The 27,006-nt window shown below is 38.5% G+C and overlaps 1 protein-coding gene across 1 annotated transcript; it reads left to right on the top strand.

Annotated features, from left to right (window-relative positions):
• The first annotated feature begins 9,716 nt into the window (after positions 1-9,716).
• NEUROD4 (neuronal differentiation 4) lies at positions 9,717-19,696 on the top strand. The gene is made up of 2 exons (XM_023211274.2): positions 9,717-10,082; positions 16,120-19,696. The coding sequence occupies exon 2, from the start codon at positions 16,129-16,131 to the stop codon at positions 17,122-17,124; it is 996 nt and encodes a 331-aa protein (XP_023067042.1). The 5' UTR covers positions 9,717-10,082; positions 16,120-16,128; the 3' UTR covers positions 17,125-19,696.
• Positions 19,697-27,006: the final 7,310 nt, after the last annotated feature.

Raw genomic sequence — 27,006 nt, forward strand, 5'->3', positions numbered from 1 at the left:
TCATGATGGAGTTAACTAGGATGAACCAGGGAGCGTTATGGTCCTAAAGTCAAGGAATGGGCAAGTTTGGTACTTCAATGCATGGTGTGAGTGGGGTGACAATACAATATACATACAAGCTGTGGTATTTTAAAAAGTAAATGAAGCTCTAAAAATAATTAATAGGCATTAGTTGATCTATAACAGGTGGTAACTATGACTGTGCTAAGCAAACCAGAACTCATTGTCACCCTGGATGTGACTAAATTGGTGTGTAACCATATAGTTGTGTATTCTCTCTCTCCCTCTCTCTCTCTTTCTCTTCTTCTCTCTCTGTGTGTATGTGTGTGTGTGTGTGTGTGTGTGTGTGTGTGTCTGTGTGTGTGTATGTTTGCGGAGAGGGCAGGGGTGGGTTGTGGAAACTATTCAACTTGCCATGGAGAATCTCCCTTTATGGTAACTCCCTGGGACCATTACTTCCCTTCATCTAACCAATGTTACTCTTTGGAGGAGACGGGATTCTGGAATGGGGTATTAACTTATTTCATTTTTGTTAAAATCTATCCTATCCTTCCAATGCTCAAGAATAAAGGGATAGAATAATAATAAAAATAAATAAAAGAGGCATAGAAATAAGCAGGCTTTCAAAGTACAGCATTTATTTCCTGGTTGTGTGATCTTGAACAAGTTGCTTGTCCTTTCTGTTTTGTTCACTGATACATCCCCAGTGCCTATTGCACATAGAAAGCACTCAAATATTTATTGAATGGATGAATTAATGGACTTCATTCTCCTCACCTCCTAATAAAAGTGATAAAATAGCACCCATTCCAAAGAGTTGTTGCAGCAATTAAATGAGATAATTCAGGTAATTAGATGAGGTAATGCTCTCAACTCAATGCAAAAAGCTCAGAAAATGCTGGTTATATGTATTTCTAAAGGAGATGATAATATATGCAGACTACTGATACAACAATTATATGGTACAGACCCTTAGAAAATGTCAGTTTCTTCATTTATCTTTATCCATTTTCCCACCCTAAAATTCTGGTATGTTAAAATACTCACTTTTGAACTCCAAAGGGCTAGTATAGCTTTGTGTGGCATGTGTTGCCTCTGTTTCCTGACTCCCTGCCATCCTAGTTCATACCAGCATTAAGGAGTCTAGAAGTTAAAGTAGTTGTAGCTGAGAGAATAGGAGGGCAGGAACAAGGGCAAAATGAGAATTTCAACTAGACCTTGTGGTAGAAGAATCATTTATAGTAGAAGCAAAATGTCAGAGTTGAAGAACTGGGCTATGTGAATGTTTCTTGTATTTTTTTTTGCTATTTTTGATTCTTAAAGTTAGTGGAACAATGAGAAAACTCCATCTGGAAGCTGAGTCTCAGGCTGGTGAACAGAATATGGCTTGCTTCTACAACCAGCTCCCACAAAGGTCTCCTTTCAACACTTTAATTGACTCAAATCCTAAAGGGTTTTGTATTCTATTTTCATGAGACAGGTTATTCTTTATGCTCTATATTCAGGATTTAGAGTCTTCAGACATGAGATTGAGGTAAGGTAGGGCTCAGGGAAGGGCCCATGAGTGGGAGGGTATGTTTCCTATTGTAGAAGCTTTTAAGAACCAAGATACTACCATCCTCTCATGTTGCATTGTGAGCTGTGGTGGTCAAAAATATTTCCTAAAATTGAATCTCCAACAAGCATATTGTGGGCAAAATATGGCTCTTCTGGACATATTCTGGACAATGGGGAACCAAATGAGGATGCCATCTCACCAGCTGCTTCAGGATGAGTCACCAGAAGAACTACTGATAATCATTTTACTTTCAGTGTCCCTCCTAGAGCATCCAGAGAATAGATTCTGGACTTATACTTAACTATTCATTGCTTTTGGATGGCAATATAGTGTAGTGGAGGTAGACTGCTTATATCCAAATACCAGCCCTGTGGGATTTGGATACAAGTGCTATGATGTTGAGCAAACAAGTTTCTGTATCCCATTAATTAATTTATAAAACAGAGGTAATAATACTTAATTTATAAAACAGAGGTAATAATAATAATGCCTACTTGGTTGACTGTGTCCCCACCCAAATCTCATCTTGAATTCCCCCACATGTTGTGGGAGGGACATGGTAGGAGGTAATTGAATCATGGTGGCATGTCTTTCCCATGCTGTTCTTGTGATAGTGAATAAGTCTCAGGAGATCTTGTGGTTTAAAAAATGGCAGTTTCCCTGCAGAAGCCCTCTCTTTTTGTCTGCTGCTACCCATGTAAGATGTGACTTGCTCCTCCTTTCTTTCCATCATGATTGTGAGGCATCCCCAGCCAAATAGAGCTGTGAGCCAATTAAACCTCTTTCTTTTGTAAATTGCCCACTCTCAGGTATGTCTTTATCAGCAGTGTGAAAATGGACTAAATACAGTAAATTGGTACCAGTAGAGTGGGGTGCCACTGAAAAGATACTTGAAAATGTGGAAGCAACTTTGGAACTGGGTAACAGGCAGGGGTTGGAACAGTTTGGAGAGCTCAGAAGAAGACAAGAAAATGTGGGCAAGTTTGAAATTCCCTAGAGACTTGTTGAATGGCTTTGACCCAAATGCTGATAATGATATGGACAATGAAATCCAGGCCGAGGTGGTCTCAGATGGAGATGAGGAACTTTTGGGAACTGGAGCAAAGGTGACTCTTGTTATGTTTTGGCAAAGAGACTGGCAGCATTTTTCCCCTGCCCTAGAGATTTGTAGAACTTTGAACTTGAGAGAGATGATTTACAGTATCTAGCAGAAGAAATTTTTAAGCAGCAAAGCATTCAAGAAGTGACTTGGGTGCTGTTAAAGGCATTTTAGTTTTAAAAGGGAAACACAACATAAAAGTTTGGAAAATTTGCAGCCTGACAATGCAATAGAAAAGAAAATCCCATTTTCTGAGGAGAAATTCAAGCTGGTTGCAGAAATTTGCATAAATAATGAAGAGTCAGATGTTAATCATCAAAACAATGGGGAAAAATGTCTCTAGGGCATGTCAGAGACCTTTGCAGCAGGCCCTCCCATCACGCACCCAGAGGTTTAGAAGGAAAAAGTGTTTTTTTTGGGCTGGGCCCAGGGTCCCCATGTGGTTTGCAGCCTAGGGACTTGGTGCCCTGTGTCCCATCTGCCCCAGCTGGGGCTGAAAGGGGTCAATGTAGAGTTCAGGCCATGGATTCAGAGGATGCAAGCCCCAAACCATGGCACCTTCCATGTGGTTTTGAGCCTGTGAATGTGCAGAAGTCAAGAATTGGGGATTGGGAACTTCTGCCTAGATTTCAGAGGATTTATGAAAATGCCTGGATGCCCAGGCAGAAGTTTGCTGCAGGGGCAGGGCCCTCATGGAGAACCTCTGCTAGGGCATTGTGAAGGGGAAATGTGGGGCAGAGCATCCACATTGGGTTCCTACTGGGGCACTGCCTAGTGGAGCTGTGAGAAAAGAGTCACTGTCCTCCAAACCCCAGAATGGTAGATTCACTGACAGCTTGCACCATGTGCCTGGGAGAGTTGCAGGCACTTAATGCTAGGCTGGGAAAGCAGCCAGGAAGGGGGCTATATCCTGCAAAGTCAGAGCTGCCCAAAGCCATGGGAGCCCACCACTTGCATCAGCGTGACCTGGACATGAGACTTGGAGTCAAAGGAGATCATTTTGGAGTTTTAATATTTGACTGCCCTCCTGGATTTTGGACTTGCATGGGACCTGTAGCCCCTTTGATTTGGCTAATTTCTCCCATTTGGAATGGCTGTATTTACTCAATGACTGTACCTCCATTGTATCTAGGAAGTAACTAACTTGCTTTTGATTTTGCAGGCTTACAGGTGGAAAGGACTTGCCTTGTCTCTGATGAGACTTTGGACTGTGGACTTTTGAGTTAATGCTGAAATGAGTTAAGACTTTGGGAGACTGTTGGAAAGACATGACTGTTTTTGAAATGTGAAGACATAAAATTTTGGAGGGGCCAGGGTAGAATGATATGGTTTGGCTGTCTCCCCATCCAAATCTCATATTGAATTCCCATGTGTTGTGGGAGGGACCCAGTGGAAGGTAATTGAATCATGGGGGCAGGTTTTCCCCATGCTGTTCTCACGATAATGAGTAAGTCTCAGGAGATCTGATGGTTTTAAAAATGGGAGTTTCCCTGCACAAGCTCTCTTCTCTTGTCTGCTTCCATATGAGACATGCCTTTCACCTTCCCTCATGATTCTGAGGTCTTCCCACACATGTGAAACTGTAAGTCCATTAAATCTCTTTCTTTTGTAAATTGCCCAGTCTCAGGTATGTATTTATCAGCAGTGTGAAAATGACTGATACACTACCTCATAAGGTGGTGCAATGATAAAATGATACATGAAAACACTTTTAATAGCATTTGACATATGGTAAGTGTTCTATAAGGATTAGCTATAATTTTTACTGTTAGTAATTAGTTTCTTCTCATTGGCTTCTACCTCCCTCCATTGATGAGTGCTTAGGAGAGATGGCATGACTAGAGCACTGGCCTAATGGAGCAGACCACCCAAAGCTACCATGCATGCAAAGAAACTGTACTTCATAGAGCTTTGACTTTAATCTGAGAATGCTCAGTGTAGGTCCTTCCAGAACACTGAATGCACCTTGAGGATAGTAGTTGGTTTTAATAATCTCTTTATCCCATTATTTTTGCAGTGGTATAAATTAGGTCTCCATTCTCAGGAAATTCTCACTGCCCTCCATCAGATATTTGTCAGGACTTAAGAACCTCATGATTGAAGCCTTTTAAATTCAACTTAAGTTTTGCTCCTAAGACTGGGCAAATATTCCTGGGGCTGAGTGTATAAGGGGAGAGTTGGTGGAAGTCAGTGTGGTAATCTTTTCATGAAAGAGCCATATCAGCTTATATATATATATATTCCAGTGTTTGTTGTTATAGGGGGTGGCTATCAGATCCTTTCCTGAAAATAAGTTTGGATATGAGTGTGGAATGGGATTTTAAAGATAGCATATTTTAATTATGTTTTAAAATCAATTTCATGTTCACAAGTTACATATGTGTAGATTATACTTATATAAAAAGAAAACAATTTCCTTCAATAACTACCTGATCTCAATGTACTTCATGTCAGTTCTGGGATTTCCTAAGATAAAGACCCACTGTTATCAGTTTGTGTGTATGTATATGTGTATCTATAAAATATATGTATTATTTGATGCATGTATGTACATTAAAAAATAAGTATATCATATCGAACCTACAGTTCTATAATTGTTTTATATTCCCCCAATCATGTTAGTACATGTAGTACATTTTTGTTAGTATAGATAAATGGCATATTATACTTTGGCTAAACCATTTTTCACTTAATGTATTGAAAATAAACTTTTACATTATTAAAAACAATGCTGCAATTAATATCTCTGACATATAATGACTCCCTGGGCACATTATGTTAGAAAGTCAGACACAGAGAACAGGAGGTTTTAGATATATTTATATATTTAGTTTACTGCCTCTGCCATTACACTGAAAGTTGGTTAGGAATGAGAAGTCTTATGGCGCTCTGTAGTCCCAGAATCTTGCACGGTGCCTGGGACTTTATATATGCATAAAATGCATTTGTTGGGTAAATTAATAGTGTGGTCATTATTATAATAAAGGAATACTTGGATTGCGATAGGAGCACAAAGCAAGGCCTTTATAAGGAAATCCTGATAATAGTTTTTCTTTGATTTCTAAGACATACAAATTTGATTTAAATGTGTAAGATAAAATACTAATAAGAACTATCATTTACTGAGCACTTGCTAAGTGCCAGACTGTATACGAGGTACTTTGCATGTATTATTTCATACATATTTATCAGAGCAAGTTCATTGAATAAGCATTTTTACCTTCAACTTACAGGTAGAAGAACTGAGGCCCAGTGAGATAAATAACTTGTCTGAAGTCACGTGGTTAGTAAATGTCAATGTTAGGATTCAAGGATTCAGTTGAATCCTAGAGGACTTTGCTCTTAGGAATTAGACATAGCAAGTGCAGAAAAGGATGCTGCAGGATGGTACAGAGCTTTTAAAGGTAGAGAAGTTTCCTAGCTGATCTAAACAAATTCAGGCAGTTTTGTGTAGCTAAAAACTAAATAATGAATGAGCCACTCTGTATACCCTGTGAATGCCCAAATGTATAGCTCTTGAATGAAGGTGGTGTGAGAAGGTTGAAGCAAGTGTTCTTCTCAACAGGGACCAGCAATCTAGATGGAAAGAGGACACCCAAATTTATTACCTGGTTTCTAGACCCACTTTTGTCATTAACCTATTATATTGCTTTATTCAAACCTGGGGACTCTGTCTCCATACTTTTTAATAGGCCAGTATTATTCACCCTCAAAAAAGAATTGTGACACTTAACTATGTTATATCATTAAGTATCAGAGTTGGAAGGAACCGGAGAGATCATAACCTAAGCTGATCATTGCCTAATGAGGAATGTGAGGCCAGAGAGGTTAGATCACTCATCACAGCCACACAGAGGCAGACTAAGATTTAGAGCCCATGATTCCTTAGTCCTGAGCTTTTCCCCCACCCCACTTCACTACAGAGTTTTTGGAAAGAAAGAAGCACTTCACTTTGTTCTTGTAAGGGAGGGTTATTGAATCTCTCTGATGCTATTCTCCAAACTATTCATAAACCCAACTGACATCTCTGTGTTTTTCCCTAGTCGTTATTCAGGAGAGGTTCATGTCACAAATCACTTTTTGTTTTAACCTGCTTCACAATTATTTTTCAACCTGTATTATTTCCCTACTGGAATGCTGAACTTCTTGAGGTCAAGGACTATGTTTTATTTACCTTCTCCCACAGCCCTCACCCCATCCCAACCCCATCCCCAGTGCCTAAACCTTGGAGAGCAACTTTAGGGTCTGCTCAAGTCTAATCTGAATACGGGCAGCCTGAATCATTTCCTCCTTGGAAGTTCACCTTGCTCTCTACAGTTCCTGATATATGTCCCTGGACTCCATTTGTTGGTGGCATTTGACTTTAATTCAGCAGAAGCTAGTGATCTCCTATGGGAAGGTGAGAGGGGGAGACATCTGGGGACCGTCAGCAACAGGATCTGTGGCTTGAGGCTTAGCACCCCGGGGCCTAATGTCAGACATTGGTTTCAGGTCTTCAGTGTCTGACTGAAGAAGGCAGTTTCCACCCCCCTTAGGGGCCCACAGGCAGGTCTCCTTTGGGGGTCAGGATTACTGGGAATACTAATTAATTCATTAGTGGGGTTGATGGATTATCAGGCTGTCTCCTAGCAGAGGGTCCTTGGGGGAGGGGGGAACAGATTGCTGCTCATAAATCTGCCTGTTGCCTCCCCTCTCTCTGCTTCAATGGCTCCTGGGCGTTAGGCCTGTGGGCCAGCAACTGAGTACTGGTCTCCTTTTCCCCACTCAGCAGATGGTTCTTACAGGTTAGCTCAGAGTTTTACAAAAAGCAGCAGAGAAAGAAGGAAGGGCTGGGGATTGGCCCTCTGGCCCAGGAACCATGTGGGGGGAGGAGAATGCATGTAAATGCCTTGTATTCTCCTTTCCTAGAGCAGTCACCACCTCTTTTCCTTTGCTGACAGCACACACCCCTCCTGCCCCTTCCTGCTCTCTCAAAGTTGAACAGCTAACTGTACAACTGTCGACGAGTTGTGACGAGGGTGACCCTGATGAAATAGATTCCACCCATCCCTCTGCAGAAAGCGGCTGTTAAGGAAAATTTGGCATTCACAACTCCATCCCCATTCTTCAGGGGTGTGCATGTTCATGCACGTGCGTGTGCGTGCACACACACACAGACAGTTGAATGTATTTTGAAGGCTAATCCTATTGTGTCCAGTCCCTTACATCTGTCAGAGAACGCAAGGAGTCCTGCAGAATGTTTTATCCCCACCCTCATCTTTGTCTCAATATGTTCACCTTTCCGCTAATCTGCTGTTACTCCCTGCCCCTGAAAATTTCAGGCACCAGTGCCATTAGCTTCTAAACATCCATGGACAGGGCTTTGAAGACACAAAGCAGGAGATCAATTCATTCAATAAGCGCTCACTGAACAATGATTAAGCACCTCTATCCTAGACATAAATTACCTCATAGATAAATCTCCTGTGGTTGAGGAGTGAATTCTGATTTGTTTTTTAGAAATCTGCTATTCCTATCACGTGTTGTTTAATTATTCTGAAAATGAAGTTTATTTTTCTGAGCAGATATTTTTCTGGATAGGGATACAAATAAAGATAACAAAGAGATTAAAGAGCTGCTGAAAATAAATAACTTCCCATGAAAACTGAAAAAAGTGCTAATTTTTATTTTCTGGTTTTCTGTGAAAAACAAGAGTCACATGACACTTTTATCAGAATTAAAACTAACAATTTTCACACTTAAGATACTCTTTTCAACTTTATGAGCAGTGAAACTATCTTTTGTTTCAGCTCTCTACAACTTTCCTTACACACAGGCGTATTAATAGTTTTTCATCTCTGTTTGATACATGTGCTAGCTATGTTGTTAGATCACGTGATTCTCAAAAAGCCGGGGATACTCTGGATTCTTTTCAGAAAGAAAGATTTTGCCTTTTGCCAAAAAGCCTGAGGAATTATCCTTCAAGTCAATTTCTAAAAGAGGTTGAACTTGGACTCAGGATTCTGTGAAGCTACTGATGGAAAAACTTAAGTGATCAGCATGTTTTACAGATACGAAAACTGATGAGTGAAGTTGACTTACTCAAGATCATTCAGCCAATTGCTTAATCTGAGCACCTTTCTTTTTTCTTCTTGGAAACACAAGATGATTAGAAAATCTTTGGTATCTTAAGCTCACAGTCATTTATTTTTCCTTGGTGAAGCTTTAAATAAGATAGTATGAATATCTATATATTTAAATTATTCCAGATGTAATTTTCTTTCTGTCTTCTAGCAATTTAATTCAACCTTCTAATACCAAAGGAGTTTTAGGAATTATTATGGGCTTCTCTTCTAAGCTCATTACTACTTAAGGGGACTTTTTCTACGTGAATGCTTAATGATGTATTTTTGAAAAACAATAGTAGATCTCAAGTTTGTAACTTAAGGAACTAAATGTCCTTAAAATGTAGGATTTTATTAATTTCCTTTTTGTTTTTATAAATTTCAAGTGATCAGAAAGTTAAAAGAACAGTATAATAAGCTTCATCTATATTCACAAATTAAAGTTTTAATAGAAGTAGCTTTCACTTGCTGAAAAGGTGGGAGAGACAAACTTCTTCCTTCTACTTTTAGAACTCTGAAGTTTAAAAGCCAAAGACCCCAGTCCACATGTGTAAGGAAGCAGCCACTCATGCTGTGTCCTTGACACGCATCTTTCTCCCCTTTTGATTATTTTCGGACGTGGGTCAGCAGATTCATCTGCCCTTTTTAGCTCTCTCCAAGTCTATCCCCAATTTTCTTTCTCCATTCTGCCCATACTACTCCGCTTCCATTTCTTACCGTTTTAATCACAAAGGTTTCCAGTCCTCTTTTTCTTTACTCCTCAACTTCAGCAACTCTCCTTCCCCACTCCCCTTCCACCAACCCCCAACTCTGTTTAAACAAACAAACAGGCGGCAAAACTGGACATGGCCAGAGGAGCCTTTCAAGTGGGCGTGTCTTTCGGCTGGGGAAAGGGAGGAGTTAGACTCTGTACAACATCACTCCTCCCTGGTCAGCTGGGAGAGTAATCAAAACTGCAGCAAGTCAGAGGCTCCGGCCAGAGAGCAGGAGCTGCCCAGAGGCTGTGGTCCTGAAAGCTTCTCTCCGGGGAGCTAACCAGGGAGAAGAGGTACTGAAGAGCGACTAAACCGGCTGCAGCAGAGTCATCAGCCCGAAGGCGTCCTAGAGGAGCATACCGAACTCCAGGGAAGGAGTAGAATAAGGCGCAGGCAGAGAAACCAGACCCGGTGGAATCTCTAAGAGGTAACAACCGGGTTTAACATGGATCGCTGAAAGCATCTCTTTATCCTACGATCTGGATGGTCAGGGAGACTTGGCTTCTCTGACTGTCCTCTAAGACGCAGATTCACAGAGTTCACTCCAGGAACTGCCAGTGACCGAGGTGAGCCAGTGGTTGGGGAAGTAAGGCGGCTAAAGTTTCTGTGGGAAGTTCCCACTCACCTAGAGGAGTAGTTGGGGTGAGGAAAGTCTCTTCTGGGTAAGGCAGGAGGAAGTGGGACTTAGGAAACTTGGAATGTGGAAGCTAGTGAATTGGAACACTTAGGGAAAAATATAAACATTTTAAATAATTTTATTAAATTGTATAGCACTTGCCACCCAAAGTAAAACACATAGACACTCACAGTCATTTTAATAAAGTGAAGATTACAGATGATCTACCCCAATTTCCGTAAAAGCCACTCTTTCATTTTGCTAGTGGTGAAAATGTCGAAAAGTTTATCTGCTTTTCCAAGGTGGCCCAGCAAGTAGGTTGGAAGAATTGACCCAATCCACCACTCTGCTCACAGCATTTTAGGACTATGCAAGGAAGGAGGGGAGGCAGGGAAAGGAAAACAGAATGAGGAATCAGAGAAGACTGTGGAAAGTCCTCCGGGTAGATTCTCAACATTAACTATTTGGTTTACTAAAAATACTTGAATAGTTGGCATGGGGTGGGGGAAATTTCCTTTGCCTCAGCTCTTTCAGGTGGGAAATTAGAAGAAAAAGATTGTCCAAGTTTATTTTTACTTCCTCTGCTTCACATTCATCATTTGCCCACAAAAAAAGTATACTCAGAAAACACTAATGAAATGTAAAATACCTTCCCCCACCCTCATTTTTTTTGACAGACGAAGCAGAGGTGAAATGCTGAAGCACATGGAGGGACAAGTAAGGGACTGAGTAACTTCTGTTTACTATTAAGATGTGAGGCAATGGCACCTGAAGTATTACATGGCTTTGCTGGACAAAATGTGTGTGTATGTGCATGCATGTACATACATGTGCACATGTATTAATAAAGGGGAAAATAGTAGAGTAGAAAAGAAGAGCATAGAACAACCTACTGGCTTTTTCCAAGCAGTACAACTTGTGAAGATCCTGGTCTGGATTCTGTCTTTTTAGTGCCAAGACTATGCAACTCTGGGAAAAGAATTTAGTCTGTTTAGTTCTTAGATTTCCTAGAAACTGGGCTGGACGGCCTCTCTTCTGTTGTATTTAGTCATCAGATCATAAGGTAAAGAGATTATCACCAGCTTTTAAGAGGAGAGACACCATCTAACTATCACAAATCCACATGTGAGTTCCCCTTACCTATTAATTAGTTGAAACATCTCCACAGTAAATAAAAAATTTGTAAAAGTGTAGAAAGAATTCCAAGACAGCTTCACATAGTAGTAGTGCTTAATGACTTTGGCTCTAGTAGTAAAAATATTGGGTAGTAACAATCATTGCCTAAGCAAACATTTTGCTATAACAGATCTAAAATTTTAAAAAATGTGAGAAATATTTTGAATTAAAAATAATTGGCTAAACTTGAAATTTCACTGAAGGATCCTATAGAAAGAGGAAAATTCTGTTATATTATGTAGGTATAAAAGAAAATCCAAATACCAAATGGCTAAAAATGGACTTTATAAGATCAGAATGTGTTTATGTATATGTGTAGGGAAGGGCCAGATTCTGGCCCTTGAGCCAGTATTCATTGATTTTTGTCATATTCAAATCTACTTCCTATATAATTTGTGAGCTAATTTCTTTCCTAGGAATTGAGGCAACCTTAAGATGGTATATCGTGATGCTTTGTGAGATAGTGCTACAGACTTTCTCAAACAGCTTCTGTAAAATAATTGCCAACCCTCACATTGGCATAGCAATTTTACAAAGTACTTGTGCTTGCATTATCTTCTTGTTTTTCATGAAAACTTTAAAATTATGTAGGAAAGACAATCTTATTTTCATTTTGCCCTAAGGATACAATAATTACAATAATTTTTCTGTGCTCATTTAATGAGTGAGTGATGAAAGAGTCTTCGTTTCATGCTTCTTTCAGTACACCTCTGAGATGGTTCCTTAACAGGCTGAAAGCAACATTAGATTTAGGTACTTGTTCTGGAGAAAACTGCATTGAAAATATTTAGGTGAAAAAAGTCAGAGAAACATTCTTCTTTATATTTCAGAAGTCTTGGCGTTCACTGCTTTCACTTCTCTTTGATAGACACTGCATATTACCCTCAGAGCTCTGCCATTTGGTTTTGGTGGGAAAATTGTATTCCCAATACAGAAGGTTCATAAACCTGAAAATGTATGTGATTGAATAGGAATGTCAAACCAACAGTTTTCTCCCAATTATAAAACAGAATGAAAGTTTTGGAGCTAACTTCCATCTTAAATATGATGGAAGAGTTCTAGTCAACTCAGTGGAGGCAGTTGATAAGGCTTGGTTTCCTCACCTCTTGCAGCAGAACAGAACCTTTGATTTCAGTTTCAATAGGAGATTGGAGGAGTAGGTGTATTTATTTTTTCAAATTTTTTCAAATAGATGTTGAAATGAAGTCATTGGCTTTTGTTGACATAAAATCAATATTAATAACAGATTCAAATTGTACTTACTCTTTTCCAAGTGGCCAGAAAAATTCATGGTGATGTTTAGGAGAACAAACTAATACATGAAATTCATGATGTATGACACTATTCAAAATGCTTCAAATATATCACCTCATTTTATGCTCCTAATAATCCTATGAGGTAGGATTGTTGTTATTCTCATTTTAAGGAGGAGGAGACTGAGGCAGATAAAGGTTATGAAAGTGGCCTAAGTTCATGTATCTAGTGAATAGTGGAGCTGAAGTTTGAGTCCAGGTAATCTGACACTGGAGTCTGTGCTGTCTATCCCACCATGGGAAAAATGACAGGCTACTGAGTAACTGTCAGATGATTTTCTAAACCAGTCAGAGGTAATATTCAGATAATAAGAGACACACTAGTTGATACAGTCTGTTTTATTATTCATCTGTGAGAAATAATTTTTATTTTTGAATAAACAAATGTGTGTGAATAGATTAGATAAGAAAACTCAAGAAAAAACAGGAAGTAAATATATAGATGTTTAATAGCATTTACAGCTATAAAATTCTTTATTATATCTTTATTTCTCTGACAAGAATCATATAACCTGTATGTTAGCCTTATTTTATTAGAGGAAATGGAAGAACAGAGAACTTTATGTAATGAGTTTGGGATCAACAATCCAGGAATTAGAAGAATTGGGACTAGAGTTCACATTTGTGTTATTCTAGCTTCCATTCTTTTGAAACCATACTATATACTCATGGGATTCTCTTGGAAGTTAATGGACCAGCACCTATGAGAACAGAGGAAGTTAAATTGGAGCCATCTATGTCCTTCTCATGATTAGTAAGAGGACAAAGGTGAAAGAAAACTGGTTGACCTTTTCATTACTTTGGCCAAAGCCAGTTGATTCTTTGTGTTTATACCCACCAACAAGCTGATTTGAAAGCAGCTCCTTGACTCTTACGGAAACCATTAAATATGTTAGAGGTAAAAGGTGGCCTGTTCTATCCTCCCAGTCTCACTTATTTTGATGTGTGCGAGTATTGACAGACCTTAATAAGAGTCCAGAGGTACAGAGGTAGGGATGGTGAAAAAGGCTAAATCCCCCAACTAGGATGGTATTCACATCCAGCGGCAATTTGGGAGACTCTCCTATCTTGCACCTTCCTTCTTTCCTTCCTTCTGTCCTTTTCATGCATCTCACTATGAGCCAGTGATAATAATGATAATGAAGATAAGAGAATGAAGATAAGGAGAAAAAGGGGGATGATGAGGAAGAGAGGGAGGGGGAATATATGGGTGAAAGCAACAAGAGAAACGTTTCAAAGATGAAGAAATCCTGGAATACGCGTGTTAAAAGGCACCTCAAAGAACACCCTTTGGATGATGGTCACTCCTGTTGACTTAGTTCTATTGCTGTATGTCTCCTGAAGCCAAAGTGCTTTCTTCCTGTAGCTGTGACAGAAGAACAAGGAGAAGAAAAACATAAAACCTAACATGTAAAGTAAGAAGAATTGATTTTATGTCCCACTCCACCAGCACTGTATCTTTGCATTTCCATCACTTAAACTACCTGACCCACAGTGACCTTGAGTACAAAACAAGCATAACAATTTTTATCTCCCTCAAAGGTTTGCTATAAGAAACATACGAACTAATGGATGCAAAAGTGCTCTGTAAACTTTAAAATGCTATACATTTATATATTATAATTATAATTACATGGGGAGCATTAGGTTTCCCAAGCCCACTCCATCCTTTTTGGCCTTAGAGTGCACCTGCCTCTGGAAGAGCTGTGTTACTTTAACAGAAAGTTAATTAGGTTTTTTACCCTCCCTCTGGATATCTGCCTGAGTTAGAAGTGCAGCTCAGCACACAAGCTCTATCATCCATATTAAAAGTGGGATTTTCTGAGTTGGCCTCGGCAGCCAGTTGACCAATAGGTTCCAATGTGTGTTTTCAATAAAGCTGCTTACCCAGGAAGCCTTATTAAGTGAGTAAGTCAAGCTGACATGATTTCCGTGCTGATTAACATGAAACCTAGGCTGTTTTTGCAATGCAGTTACATTAATTATTTATAGGAGGTAAATGAGGTTACAAGGAAAACAAGCTCCAATTACCAGAAACAAATCAAATAATATATCTTTATTTTTAAAAGCTACATACTAATCCCTGGGTTCATTGATTTGAGGCTCAAGCTTCATAGAAGAGAAAACGTTTGTTACATTCTCCTCTTTCTCATAATAAAAGGTGATAGTGGGTTTAATATTTCAAAAAGTAACTGGTAAACTGGGATGCCCCAATGGGGCTTATCAGATAGTTTTATTTGGTAAACCATATGCCTAAAAATTGCTTAGCAAGCTTTAAAACAATTCAAATTCTTCCAGAATTGAATGCAAAATGTTTACTAAATCACCAGCCTCTTCTGGTTTTCAAATAGTGAATTTTGCATACAAAATTCTGATTAAACAGTGTGTTAGTGAATTAAAGTAGTCAGGCTATTCCTGTGTTTGCCTGAAATAGTCCTCACTTGTGTTAGCAGTCACTATATTCTGTTCCACTAGTTCCACTAGTATTTGTTCCAGATTTTTCATTTTAAACAAAGTATTATTATAGTAGTTGCACTAAACCTTGGATAGGTTTGGTAGACCACTGGCTGCACTCCTAGCTGTTGCCATGGTCTTGTCTGATGGTGTGAGATGCATTTGCAAAGAGTTCTCACTTTAACATACGGGCAAATTTGAAAGATGATCAGTGATAACCCTCCTTTCTTTTCATGATCCTTTCAAGATGTCATGTCACTAACACTTCTAACATAACTCACACTAGACAGAACACAAAGTGCTTACTGAAAAACAGAATGCTCCTCTGGTGATAGTGAGAGTAATGTTTGATGGTCATGTGTTGGACCAGCCAGTTGTGTCATGGACAACTTGAAGGAGATGATTGAAGCCACCAGTTAGCAATACTGGGGAGAAACATGGGTGTTATAGGCTAGATGGATGTGAAATGCTTCTAAATACAGGTTGAGTAGCTTTTTGTAGAACTCATACAAAGTAGTCTGAATGATCTTGCTACAGTTTTTTATTTTGTATGGTGTAAATATACAACAGTGTGCTTATTTGACTATTTTATAGGTTTTTGTTTTGTAATAACGATAATTATTACACACATATACTTATTTTTAGCACACTCTTTCACTTTCAGAAATATCTCTATTTGGACAGTAATTTATATACTCACCTCATTTTTCCCCTTTTATGTTCTGGATTCTGGAAGGAAAGAAAAATATATCTTTGGACTCGTATCTCAGTCATCTTGTATAAAATGTCCACGAGATTAAAAATCTAAGAATAAAAAGAGTTAGGCACTAACACTGCAATGAATAATCAAGTCAATTTTCCTTTACTATAGTATATTTTCTTATAATATGCCATAACTAAAGGAGTATTCTGGGAATTTCTTTCAGTTTTGGATTTGTCACTTAGAATGGAAGACTTGGACAAGATAATTACATATAAAAAAGTTTAGTTTCAAATAAAATCAGGTACTCACAGGAATTAACCTTTGATACTTCCCTTTTCCAGAGACTGGAAATGTCAAAAACTTATGTGAAATCCAAGGAGATGGGAGAGCTAGTCAACACACCATCCTGGATGGATAAAGGTCTGGGTTCCCAAAATGAGGTGAAGGAGGAAGAGAGCAGACCAGGTACTTATGGGATGCTCAGCAGCTTAACTGAAGAGCATGACAGTATTGAGGAAGAAGAAGAAGAGGAAGAAGATGGGGAGAAACCTAAGAGAAGGGGTCCCAAGAAAAAGAAGATGACCAAAGCTCGCCTTGAGAGATTCAGGGCTCGAAGAGTCAAGGCCAATGCCAGAGAACGGACCCGGATGCATGGCCTGAATGATGCCCTGGATAACCTGAGGCGAGTCATGCCATGCTACTCTAAAACCCAGAAACTTTCCAAGATAGAGACTCTTAGACTGGCCAGGAACTATATTTGGGCTTTATCTGAAGTTCTGGAGACTGGCCAGACACCTGAAGGGAAAGGCTTTGTGGAGATGCTCTGTAAAGGACTCTCTCAGCCCACAAGCAACCTGGTGGCTGGATGTCTCCAGCTGGGCCCTCAGTCTGTCGTCCTGGAGAAGCATGAGGATAAATCTTCTATTTGTGACTCTGCCATCTCTGTCCACAACTTCAACTATCAGTCTCCGGGGCTGCCTAGCCCTCCTTATGGCCATATGGAAACACATCTCCTTCATCTCAAGCCCCAATTATTCAAGAGTTTGGGAGAATCGTCCTTTGGGAGTCATCTACCTGACTGCAGTACACCCCCTTACGAGGGCCCACTCACTCCACCTCTGAGCATCAGTGGGAACTTCTCCTTGAAGCAAGATGGATCTCCTGACCTAGAAAAATCCTACAGCTTCATGCCACATTACCCTTCTTCAAGTCTAAGCTCAGGGCATGTGCATTCAACTCCTTTTCAGGCTGGTACCCCCCGTTATGATGTTCCTATAGACATGTCCTATGATTCCTACCCCCATCATGGTATTGGGACCCAACTCAATACAGTCTTCACTGAGTGAGGCAGTAAGTTCAATGTTTCAGAGAATGACGTGGAGACATTTTCCATAATTTGAGTGGTTGAGCTAAAGATTCAATGACCTTAAAGGATCCCTATGGATATATATAAAAAAATAGTTCAAGTCCATTTAGGCTTTCCTTCATCTATCACCTCTTTTCTCATCACCTCACATTGCATTGATTTCTTTATAGGGTCCTCAAGTGAAAATATTTGATGATTTAACAACCATTTGAAAATAGAAAAGAAGACCTGGGCCCTATTCCAGTGGTGCAAAAAACTCATTGCATAATCTATGCCAATTAATTTACTATTTCTGGCCTTTGTTTATTTACTAGCAATTGTAACTAAACAAATTATATTTATATGAGGCAACTGTTCTAAGTCCAGATGATTTCTAAAGTCCTTCACAGTTCTGAAATTCTATAACTGTGGTGATCACTCCTGACAACTTCTTGAAACTGAAAGAATAGAGAAATAATAGGAAAGGGATGCTATGCATAGAATGATCAAATTGAGTTATCAGAGAGAACACAAGGTGCATGTCTCTTGGCTCACAGAATGCAAAGTTTGTTTGGGTTTAATGATAGGACTTCTTTGTATCTATTGAAAAATAACTCCTGGAAGCTAAAAGTCTAACATGGCTGTCACTGTGAAGAACAAAACATGTTCTTTAGAGATCAACTCTATTTGTTATTAGACTAAAAGTTGAACATATCTTCCTTATGATTTGAAGAACCATAATAGAGAACCATAATAGAGGCCTCATGCCAACTTTATTCTTGATAATATTTCAAAACCATTTTTCTCAGTACTAGACGTAGGGCAAACAAGTCACTGAAGCCTCAGACTCCTACGACTAATGGGACATAGATAAGTCTTTTAGACCATGACCTCCATAACCAGAGGGCTCCAGAACTTCTGATGCAGCTCAGGTGCTGCTGTTAGAATCAGAACACAACACAGGTTTATTTTAAAGAGCAATAAAATAGCTATTGGCTGTAATAACTACCATAGTTCAGGGACTCTCTCTAGCTCACAGTTGCCCATGGGAAAACCAATGGATTTTTTTTAAGTAAGATGAATTTCATTTGGTTAGACATGATTAAAACCATCCACCTCTGTCCACACCAACATATTTTCCAGAAGGACAAACACCAATCAACTTATTGACCAAGGTTAAATTTTTCCAATATATATATAGTCCCTTATCTCTCCGCCTACACTAGCTGTTACCTCTTCTTCACTTCTAAGATAGAATATGTTATTACATATTGTAAATAACATTTCAGGTGACCAAACTTAAGGATGCAGAAATGAAATACAAGGTCGGTGAATATTTTTACCAACTATGTCTTCATCACAGGTTTAACCCAATTTGCAGAGTGCTTATTTTTCTTTATGTAACTCCTCTTTCCTTTATATCAACACTAACTTCATACATTTGTATTTTTTTCAGAAAATAAGACCTGAGAAATTTTCCTATCTTGTTCAATCTGCCAGGATAGTTATTTAAGTCAAACCAGAGCCTGAATGACTTATTTGATAGTAGATTAGGTCCTGTTCCTGCCAGAAAGGATACGTTTAGCATGCAGGGTACATCAATAGGGCCAATTAAAAAAACGATAACACATATTAGTATGTCATTTTCTATAGCTCAGCTATCCCCCAAAATCTGCCAACTATATGTGTATCTTGTCTGTTCACCTCTCTTATTTATTATCTCCTTACAGTATAAGTTATTTTTTTCCATTTTGCTCTCAGCATTTACCCTGCTGTACTTTGCACCCTTGGTTTGTAAATTCACTTGAAAGTAGCCTTGCAGAGAGATCTTAAGCCCCATCAGCCACCAAAGTGGTCCCCCTCATCACAATCTGCCCTAGAGGAAATTGGCAAGTAAAATGACGTATAAAGCCATAGTATGTGCTTTCTGAGTGTATACTGAATTTATCTTTGTGAAGGGCTGTGGGAGGGTCCATCCTCAAAGCTAGCATTTTCTGGCATTTAAGTTTGTAGATAATCAATGTTGTCTGAGTTATTTATTAGATATTATTTATTTTATTTATTTTTCTCTTCCTTTCACAAAAATTCTTTTAGCCCCATAGATGTGCTTGGAAACTCTTCCTAAAATTTTATTTGGAAAGTAGCTCACAATTTTGCTAAGAACTGCTGAGTTTTGGAGAAAGGGGAAAGGAAAAAATAGAGAATTACCTCTGTGATAATTTTTATAAAAAGCAGCAATAATTTGAATGGCTATGCAAGTTAATGTTTTTAGATTATTTTCTTCAGTCTAAAGTGAGCCAGAGTTATTCTTTACTAATCTGCTGTTTATGCCTTTGGGGAGTATGGTAGCCATGAGCCAGGCCTCCCTGAAATTGTACAGAGGGATTTTATAATTGAATTATAATTTAGGAATGCAATAGCTTGTAAAGAGCCTGCTCTCCAACCTAGGGTGGTCTCATTCTTCTGGAGACTTTTTTAGATAAAGTAAAATAATTGTTTAAATATTTTGTTTAAAATATGACTGTTTTTCCTTCCTTTTTCCTAGTAGAAATAAAGCTGTAAGTCTTATTAGATGTTGTGTTGTGTTTTGTTGTGTTGTGTTGTTAGTCTTCAAAACTTTCATTCACTCTCATTTATTCATTTTCTTGGGCTCTACGTCCTACAAGCAGCTAGCTAAGCAAAGACTGGTCTGTCAGGAGATTTACACATCCCCTAATTCAATTGATCTTGCTAGAATATTCAAAATATGCAGTTAGAAGTCTAGAAGCACTGTTCTCTGCTACTCATATCATCAAGTATAAAATCTACAGTTAAGAAAAAATAGTCTTACAGATTACAGGGCTATGGGTAGTCTAAGCAATCAAACCACAGATAAATGGGAAGATGTGCTATTATCCAAAGTAGGTGAGCTGACCAAGCTTTCAAAAAAATTATGAAATATGTTTTTTGACAACTCTTCCTCTTGATTTTTTTCTTTCAGTTTTCTCTAGTTAAAACTTTCCAGGATCCCTTCTTGCATGTGTAAAGTGATGATAATAAAGAAATAATAATAATAATGATATTATTAATAATAAGTATAAATAGAAAAGTTAATTAAGGTAGGGACTTGGCTTAAAATATTTAAGAAACAAAAATATAGCATAAAAGTTATCTTTCCACCCCTATCTTCCATCTCCCAGTTCCCACTCTCCAACTAGAAAATACTTAAACATTTTTTTAGCTTACTAGTTATCAGAGACCTTTTATGGATATATAAACAAATATTAGGTACAAATATTAAGGTGTATTATTCTCTTTTTTTTCTACAAGTGGTAACAATATAACACATTTCTGCATTTTTTTTACATTTAAGTACAAATCTTGGGACATTTTTAATAACAGTTTCTTAATTCTTTGTTATAACTGACTAGCATTCCATACTAAACATAATTTATGAAATTGAGTCCCATAATTTAGAATTTTTTCAGTCTTTTGCACTATCAAATAAATGATTATGTACATATATCATTTGACACATTAAAAAAACCTTTACTTTGCAAAGAATGGTCCAGAGGGGCAAATAGAAACTGAGAGATAACAACCCCATCTAGCAGATAGTGGATGCTTACTACGTAGTGTCACATTTCTAAGTGTCTTACACGTATGAATTCATTCAATCCTAAAGCCACTCCTGTAAGGCGATCACTATTAGTATTCCCATTTCACAGATTAGGAAACTAATTTGTTTAGTTTAGTGAAACTGAACAAATCCTGGTGGAACCAGGATTGATTTGAGCTAGTTGATTTTTCCAGAAGATTTGAAATGATCCTCAGTAGCTGTTTGCCTGGTAGGTATATGAGGATGTCATATCTGTGCAATGCTGGAGCCAGCGAAAGTGAAATCACTATTTCACACCCCTCAAATTGTGCTTTACATATGATACCCTATTACATCTATGACCCAGGCTCATCGATGTCCACACTCTGCAATAGAATCTGAAAGAAGGTCATCTTTCCCTTGATAGAAGCTCAACTTTCTATTCGACTTTGCCCAGGTAGACCACATAGTGTAGGCCAGATCACAGACCAATGCCCTGTTGCCTGAAAGTGCCCATCTTTGAGAAGGCTTAAATCCATTGCAAGCTTTAATCTCACATACCTTAGAATTTAAGAAAAATGTTTTAATGGGGAATTATGGATATGAAAATAACAAAATATTCTATCAACATAGAAACATCCTATCTTCAAGATTATTTTAGAAATCTATATAAATTTGGGGTATAGTTTGGTGCAGTAATTACAATCACTGACTTTAGAATCAAATAAATAATACTTAAGCTATGCCATGTACTGATTGAATGATCTTTATTAAATTGATTAACCCTGCAAAGCCTCAGTTTTCTTGATTTCTAAAAATTTTATAAACAAAAAATAGTTTTATAGGTGCTAATGTTTTTTCTACTTTTCCCCTCTTTGGTGTTTATTATTATTAATAATTGACAGAAAATAATTGTACATATGTATGCAGTATAATGTGATTTTTGGTACATGCACACAATGTGTAATGATCAATTTGAAAATAGCAATCACAATAATGCCTTCCCCTCAGGTTAATCATGGTGAATTAATTGAGATAATACACCTAAAGCACGTAGCAAGTATTTAGCAAATGGTAATTATGACCATCTATGTTCTATTAATTATTCTTTGGTTACAGTCATGTTATCTTTTCTATTTGCCTCCAATATATGGCTAGGGGAGTGCTGATGGTGACAACGATAGGCTTAGGGAGTCCATAGAATTATTTAGAGGGTTGAGTCAGGCAGACTTAGATTTGAAGTTAACTGGCTGAGAAGTCCTAGGCAATTTATTTAACATCTCTGTCTCAGTTTTCTTCTTTATAGAAAGGGCAAACAGTACCACCAATCCATAGAGTTGTACGAGGATTAAAAATGATGATAACGGCAGTGAAGTGTTTATCTGAGGTTCTGGAACCTGGGAAGCACTTTACTCTTATTGTTATTATTATTGGGAGTAGAGTGAGAATAGGTGAGGTAATTGAGAACCAGAGAAAACTATAGATTCTTTTCATTTAAACAGTAAATAATTTACTGGAGCCAATGACAAAATTCAAGTCTATTGGCCAGTATTCCATACATTGGACATGACATTTTCCAACTCTTCAAGAGGACACTTTAGACAGAAATCTTCCAAAGCAAACTTTCTGAATTTGGAATATAGGAAATATTGAATTTTTCTTTCTTTTCTAAAAATTGGCATAGAGTGAAAAGGAGCCTTGTAGTAGCTCTTTGCTGTCATCTGGCTTAATACTATGTAGAGAAAGAATACTATTACCTCACAAATATATAGCACTAGGTAGTTGATTTCAATTTAATTTTTTCAAGTAGTAATAGTTACTGAGAATTTCCTCTAGGCCAGGAACTAAGCCACTCTAACTAAGGAACTCTGTCATAGCTGTCAAAGTACACACAACAATAAAGATGTTTTGTCAATGCCTTACATGTAAGTAAGTGAATTCAGTTTTTAATTTGAACAAGAAGATTTTAGAAACCAATAGCTAGAAACTCAGGAGAAGAGGAAATTTCTGTTTATTGAGCATCTTTACCAGGTACAAGTCATCGAGTTAAGTTCTCCATATCAAATTAGTCTTCAAAATAAACCACTAAAGTAGGTTCCAGATGTTGTAGAAACCTACCTAGAAATGTGCAAATAAGTATGAGAACATGGAAAGTCATGTAAATCTTAAAAGTGCCTGAACTTCTATTTTCTCATCTATAGAGTGAGATGATTGTGCCATTAGACATCTGCAATTTCTCTCATCTTAATATTTTAACAGTTCCATGAGGAGCTAATGTCCATTTTCTCTCTGGCACAGAAGCACATGCACACATTCTTGGAAAAAAAGAGTGAATAAGTGATTGAGTAAAAGCTAAAAGATGAGGCAACAATCAACTACAGAACATTAAAATCAAGGTGGTATTTGGATGCCTTGTGTGGTTTGCTTGCTGGTCAGCTGTCTTAAGGAACTGGGGTGCTTTCAGTTTATCTATTTAGAAGACAGTTTTCTGGGCAATGATCTTATTCTCTAGAGACAACTACTCCAACATGTTTAGCAATTAAAAGGCTTAAATCTACGTTGAGCTAAAATAACTTTACTATAAATCAAGTTGAGGAATTGCACTATTCCTAGAATTTTTAAATTGCCCCTTTTCCTTCCTCAGTTGGAAATAATAGGAAGGTGTCGACCATATTGTTTACTTCATTACAAATACAGTAAATTCTCAGTTATCCATATGAATAATTTCTGTTGAGGATTATGGAAGGAAAATATTTTATATAAAGCTTGTTTCTCCATGTCAGCTGACATGTTTCTAATTTTTGTTTTTCTTTGTGTGTGTAGACACACATATTAATGTATGCATATTTGAAAAAATACATATGAAAGCATATAGATGTATGTTTGTTTATATAGATCCATAAATACATATATTTGAAGACATGTATATTTAAACACATACACTTCAGTACATGTTGAATACATACACGTATGTGTGTGTATATATAATTTGACATATGTATTTGCACTCTAAAGTCAAATTGAAACACTTTTTATATCATTTAATTATTGGCAACTCTACAGGCTGAGTTCTTTCTTTTATTAACTCAGTGTTAATAACTGAGGTAGAAGGTTAGGCAATGAGAAAGGAGGTGGAGGCAGAGAAACAGGAAGTAAATATGCTGGGGTTCCAGTTTTTTCCATTGAGATAGACCTAGAGGGGCAGCCTGGTAATGGAAAACATTCTTCCTTGATCTAAGCCTGTGCGTTCTCTTCCTTTGAGAGCTGGCCTCTGAGCTGAGGCAGATCCAGGGCAGGCGGGCACGTGGCTGGCCCACTGAGGGCCGGGAACAGCCGCAAGCTGCTCAGGGACTTGGAGCACACTATCCCCTGGCTCCTGCTCAGCCCACTGCTGCCAGCCGGCAGCTTCCCTCCTGCCAGACCCCTGGGCATGCTGATGGGAATGGCACAATTACTTAATCCCTGCCCAGGGAGATCTGGGACACATGCAGACAGATGGAGGACCAGGGGGATTCAGAACTATTTAGTATTGGAGGAGCAAAGGAGACAGGCCTGGGAGCAATGGGCCAGGCTTGAAAGGCAGTCCTGAAGCCTCTTTTCTCCAAGCAACTCCAAAGCAAGCTGTTTTCTCACCTGAACAGAAGCTCTGGAAGAAAGGACCTAGACCTTCCCGGAGCTGCTGGCAAAAAACCTGAGAAAGAGCATTGACCTACAGTGTCTGGGTTTGCACAAACAATAGAAGGTCACAGACAGGTATTGAGGAAAGCAGAACTGAGGAGAGTCAGAGCTCCAGAAAGGCCCATATAGAGGGGGCAATACAGAATTAGAGATACAGAGATTAAAATAGCACATGCATGAACCCACCACACACATGGATTTAAGAGTGAAATTGCTGTTTCCACATCTGTCTCCTCTACTAGTTTATATCCTTTCATGTTCCTTAATCCTCACTCATGCATTCTCACACTCACTGCCAACTGCCTTGGTTCAGGTATTCAGTATCTATCTGTCTAGATTCATGTAATAGTTTTCTTCCAAACCTCCAATCTTTTTGTACCCAGTATCTCCTTCCCTCTACAATTCATCCTGTCTGTCTTAAAACAAAGCCATGACCATGTCATTTCTTTGGTCAAAATTCTGCATTGGTTTTCTCATCATTATAGAATGAAATTCAAACTTCCCAAGCTAATATTTAACCTGCCTCGTCGCTACTGGTCTTGGTCTACACTTCCAGGCATATGTATACCACACATTCTTTTCTCACTTTCCTCAGAAGCAACGCATCCTGCTTATCCACCCTGTTTCACCACCCTACATACACTTTTGTGTTGCTCACATGGATTACTGTTCCTCTAATCAATATGAAGTGAAATTTTCCCTTATCTTTGTTCCTGGCAACACCTTTCCCTGGAGTGCTCTCTCCTCTATCTTCACATACTGAAACTATGTCAATCCTTCAGGGCCTAGCAAAAATCTTTCTTGATAAAGCCTTTACAGACTACCCCTGTAAGACTCATTGCCTTCTTCTTTTCCAGTTTAGGGAATTACAACAATTGACTTTAAGAGTGAAGCTACTATTTCCACATATAGTGAAGCTGCTATTTTTCCTCTACTGGTTTATAAGCTTCTTGAGAGGAGGGGTTGTTTTATCCACTTGTTATATTGACAACTGCCAGTGCAATCATGTGCACACAGTAAGGAAGAGATAAAGAAAATTTGGGTGGATAATCAGGTGCTAGCATTGTGATGTTACAACATTCTAACAATCTTAAATAACTTTGGGAGAAAGTGTTTTCTTTTCTGCCTTAGAGAAGATTACAAGGAGGTTCAGATAATGTCCAACTCTACTCAACTCATAAAAAGGGAGTGGTGAAAATTAGTATCTAGGGTTGTTTTTAAGTCAGAGAGAATTTTGCATTAATATATGTGTGAATTAAAAAGAGTAAACATGGCCAGGCGCGGTGGCTCACGCCTGTAATCCCAGCACTTTGGGAGGCCAAGATGGGTGGATCACCTGAGGTCGGGAGCTCGAGACCAGCCTGACCAACATGGAGAAACCCTGCCTCTACTAAATACACAAAATTAGCCGGGCATTGTGGCGCATGCTTGTAATCCTAGCTACTTGGGAGGCTGAGGCAGGAGAATCGCTTGAACTGGGTAGGCGGAGGCTGCGGTGAGCTGAATAGTGCCATTGCACTCCAGCCTGGGCAACAAGAGCGAAACTCCGTCTCAAAAAAAAAAAGAAAAAAGAAAAAAAAAAGAGTAAACATTTCATGAGTTTTGTCTACCCAATGTCCACTAAACTATTGACTATATTAATAAGAATAACTTAGGTTAAAAAGTTTTGCTTAGACAAAGTAAGAGTGGCCAGTTGAAATCATACAGAGTAAAACATAGAGACAAAAACTACTAAAGAATCAGAACTTTCAGAAATGAAACCAGAGAAACAAAAATAAGACAACATCAAAGCTGAGTTGGGGGAGGGAGAGAGCAGGAAACCACAAGAGGAAGTTTGAAAGAAAAATAGAATCAAGGCAAGAGAAAAGATTGTGGGTGTGAATTCTTTAGTAGGGACATCTCATGCATTTTTAGGTGTTGTCCCAGAGTGCCAAGGGCTTCCATGAAAGTAGGCGGAAGGTGAGGAAATTCCTATCAGGGAATAAGAAGCTGTTGCTTCTGTGTTTCTCTGGTGGGAGCCATGTGTCTTGATTCCTGTTGTACCACAAACTCTGGGCACCATGATTCTCACCACCAAGCTTCTTTGAGGACGGTCCCTTGTTATCTGTCTTCAGAGCAGCCGAAAATCACATTCACTTGTTTTGGAGAAGAACAAAGATTACCAGTTTCCCAAGTTTTCTTATTCACCAAAAGACTTATTTTGAAACATGAAAGTTTCTGTTTGGTTACTGGATATGTCTTCTTTCACGAGAAGGCACAGCAAACACAACATTGTTTAGTAATGGTGTGGATGAACACATTTCACTATCTCCCACAGCCATTGATGGTCTCATGATTTGTTTTGAGCTGGTGAATCCAAAAAATTCTGTGTGAAAGCCTGGTTTCCCATTGACTTTGGGCAACTAAACTAGAACTTCAAAATCTTTATTTGCAAAATGATGAGAATAATATCTTGCAGGTTAAACACTAAATATAATTGGCATAATACATGTGGCATGAGGCCTGGCACCTCATTGGTGTTTAACAATCTGTAGTCATCTCTTTCTTCTTCTTCATTATCGTCATCACCATCATTCCCTCCTATGTGGGTGAGATCTCCACCACACTGGTCTGGTGGAAACAGAGACT

The sequence above is a fragment of the Piliocolobus tephrosceles genome, chromosome 10 (genome assembly GCF_002776525.5).
Source record: "Piliocolobus tephrosceles isolate RC106 chromosome 10, ASM277652v3, whole genome shotgun sequence".
NCBI classification, from domain to species: domain Eukaryota; kingdom Metazoa; phylum Chordata; class Mammalia; order Primates; family Cercopithecidae; genus Piliocolobus; species Piliocolobus tephrosceles.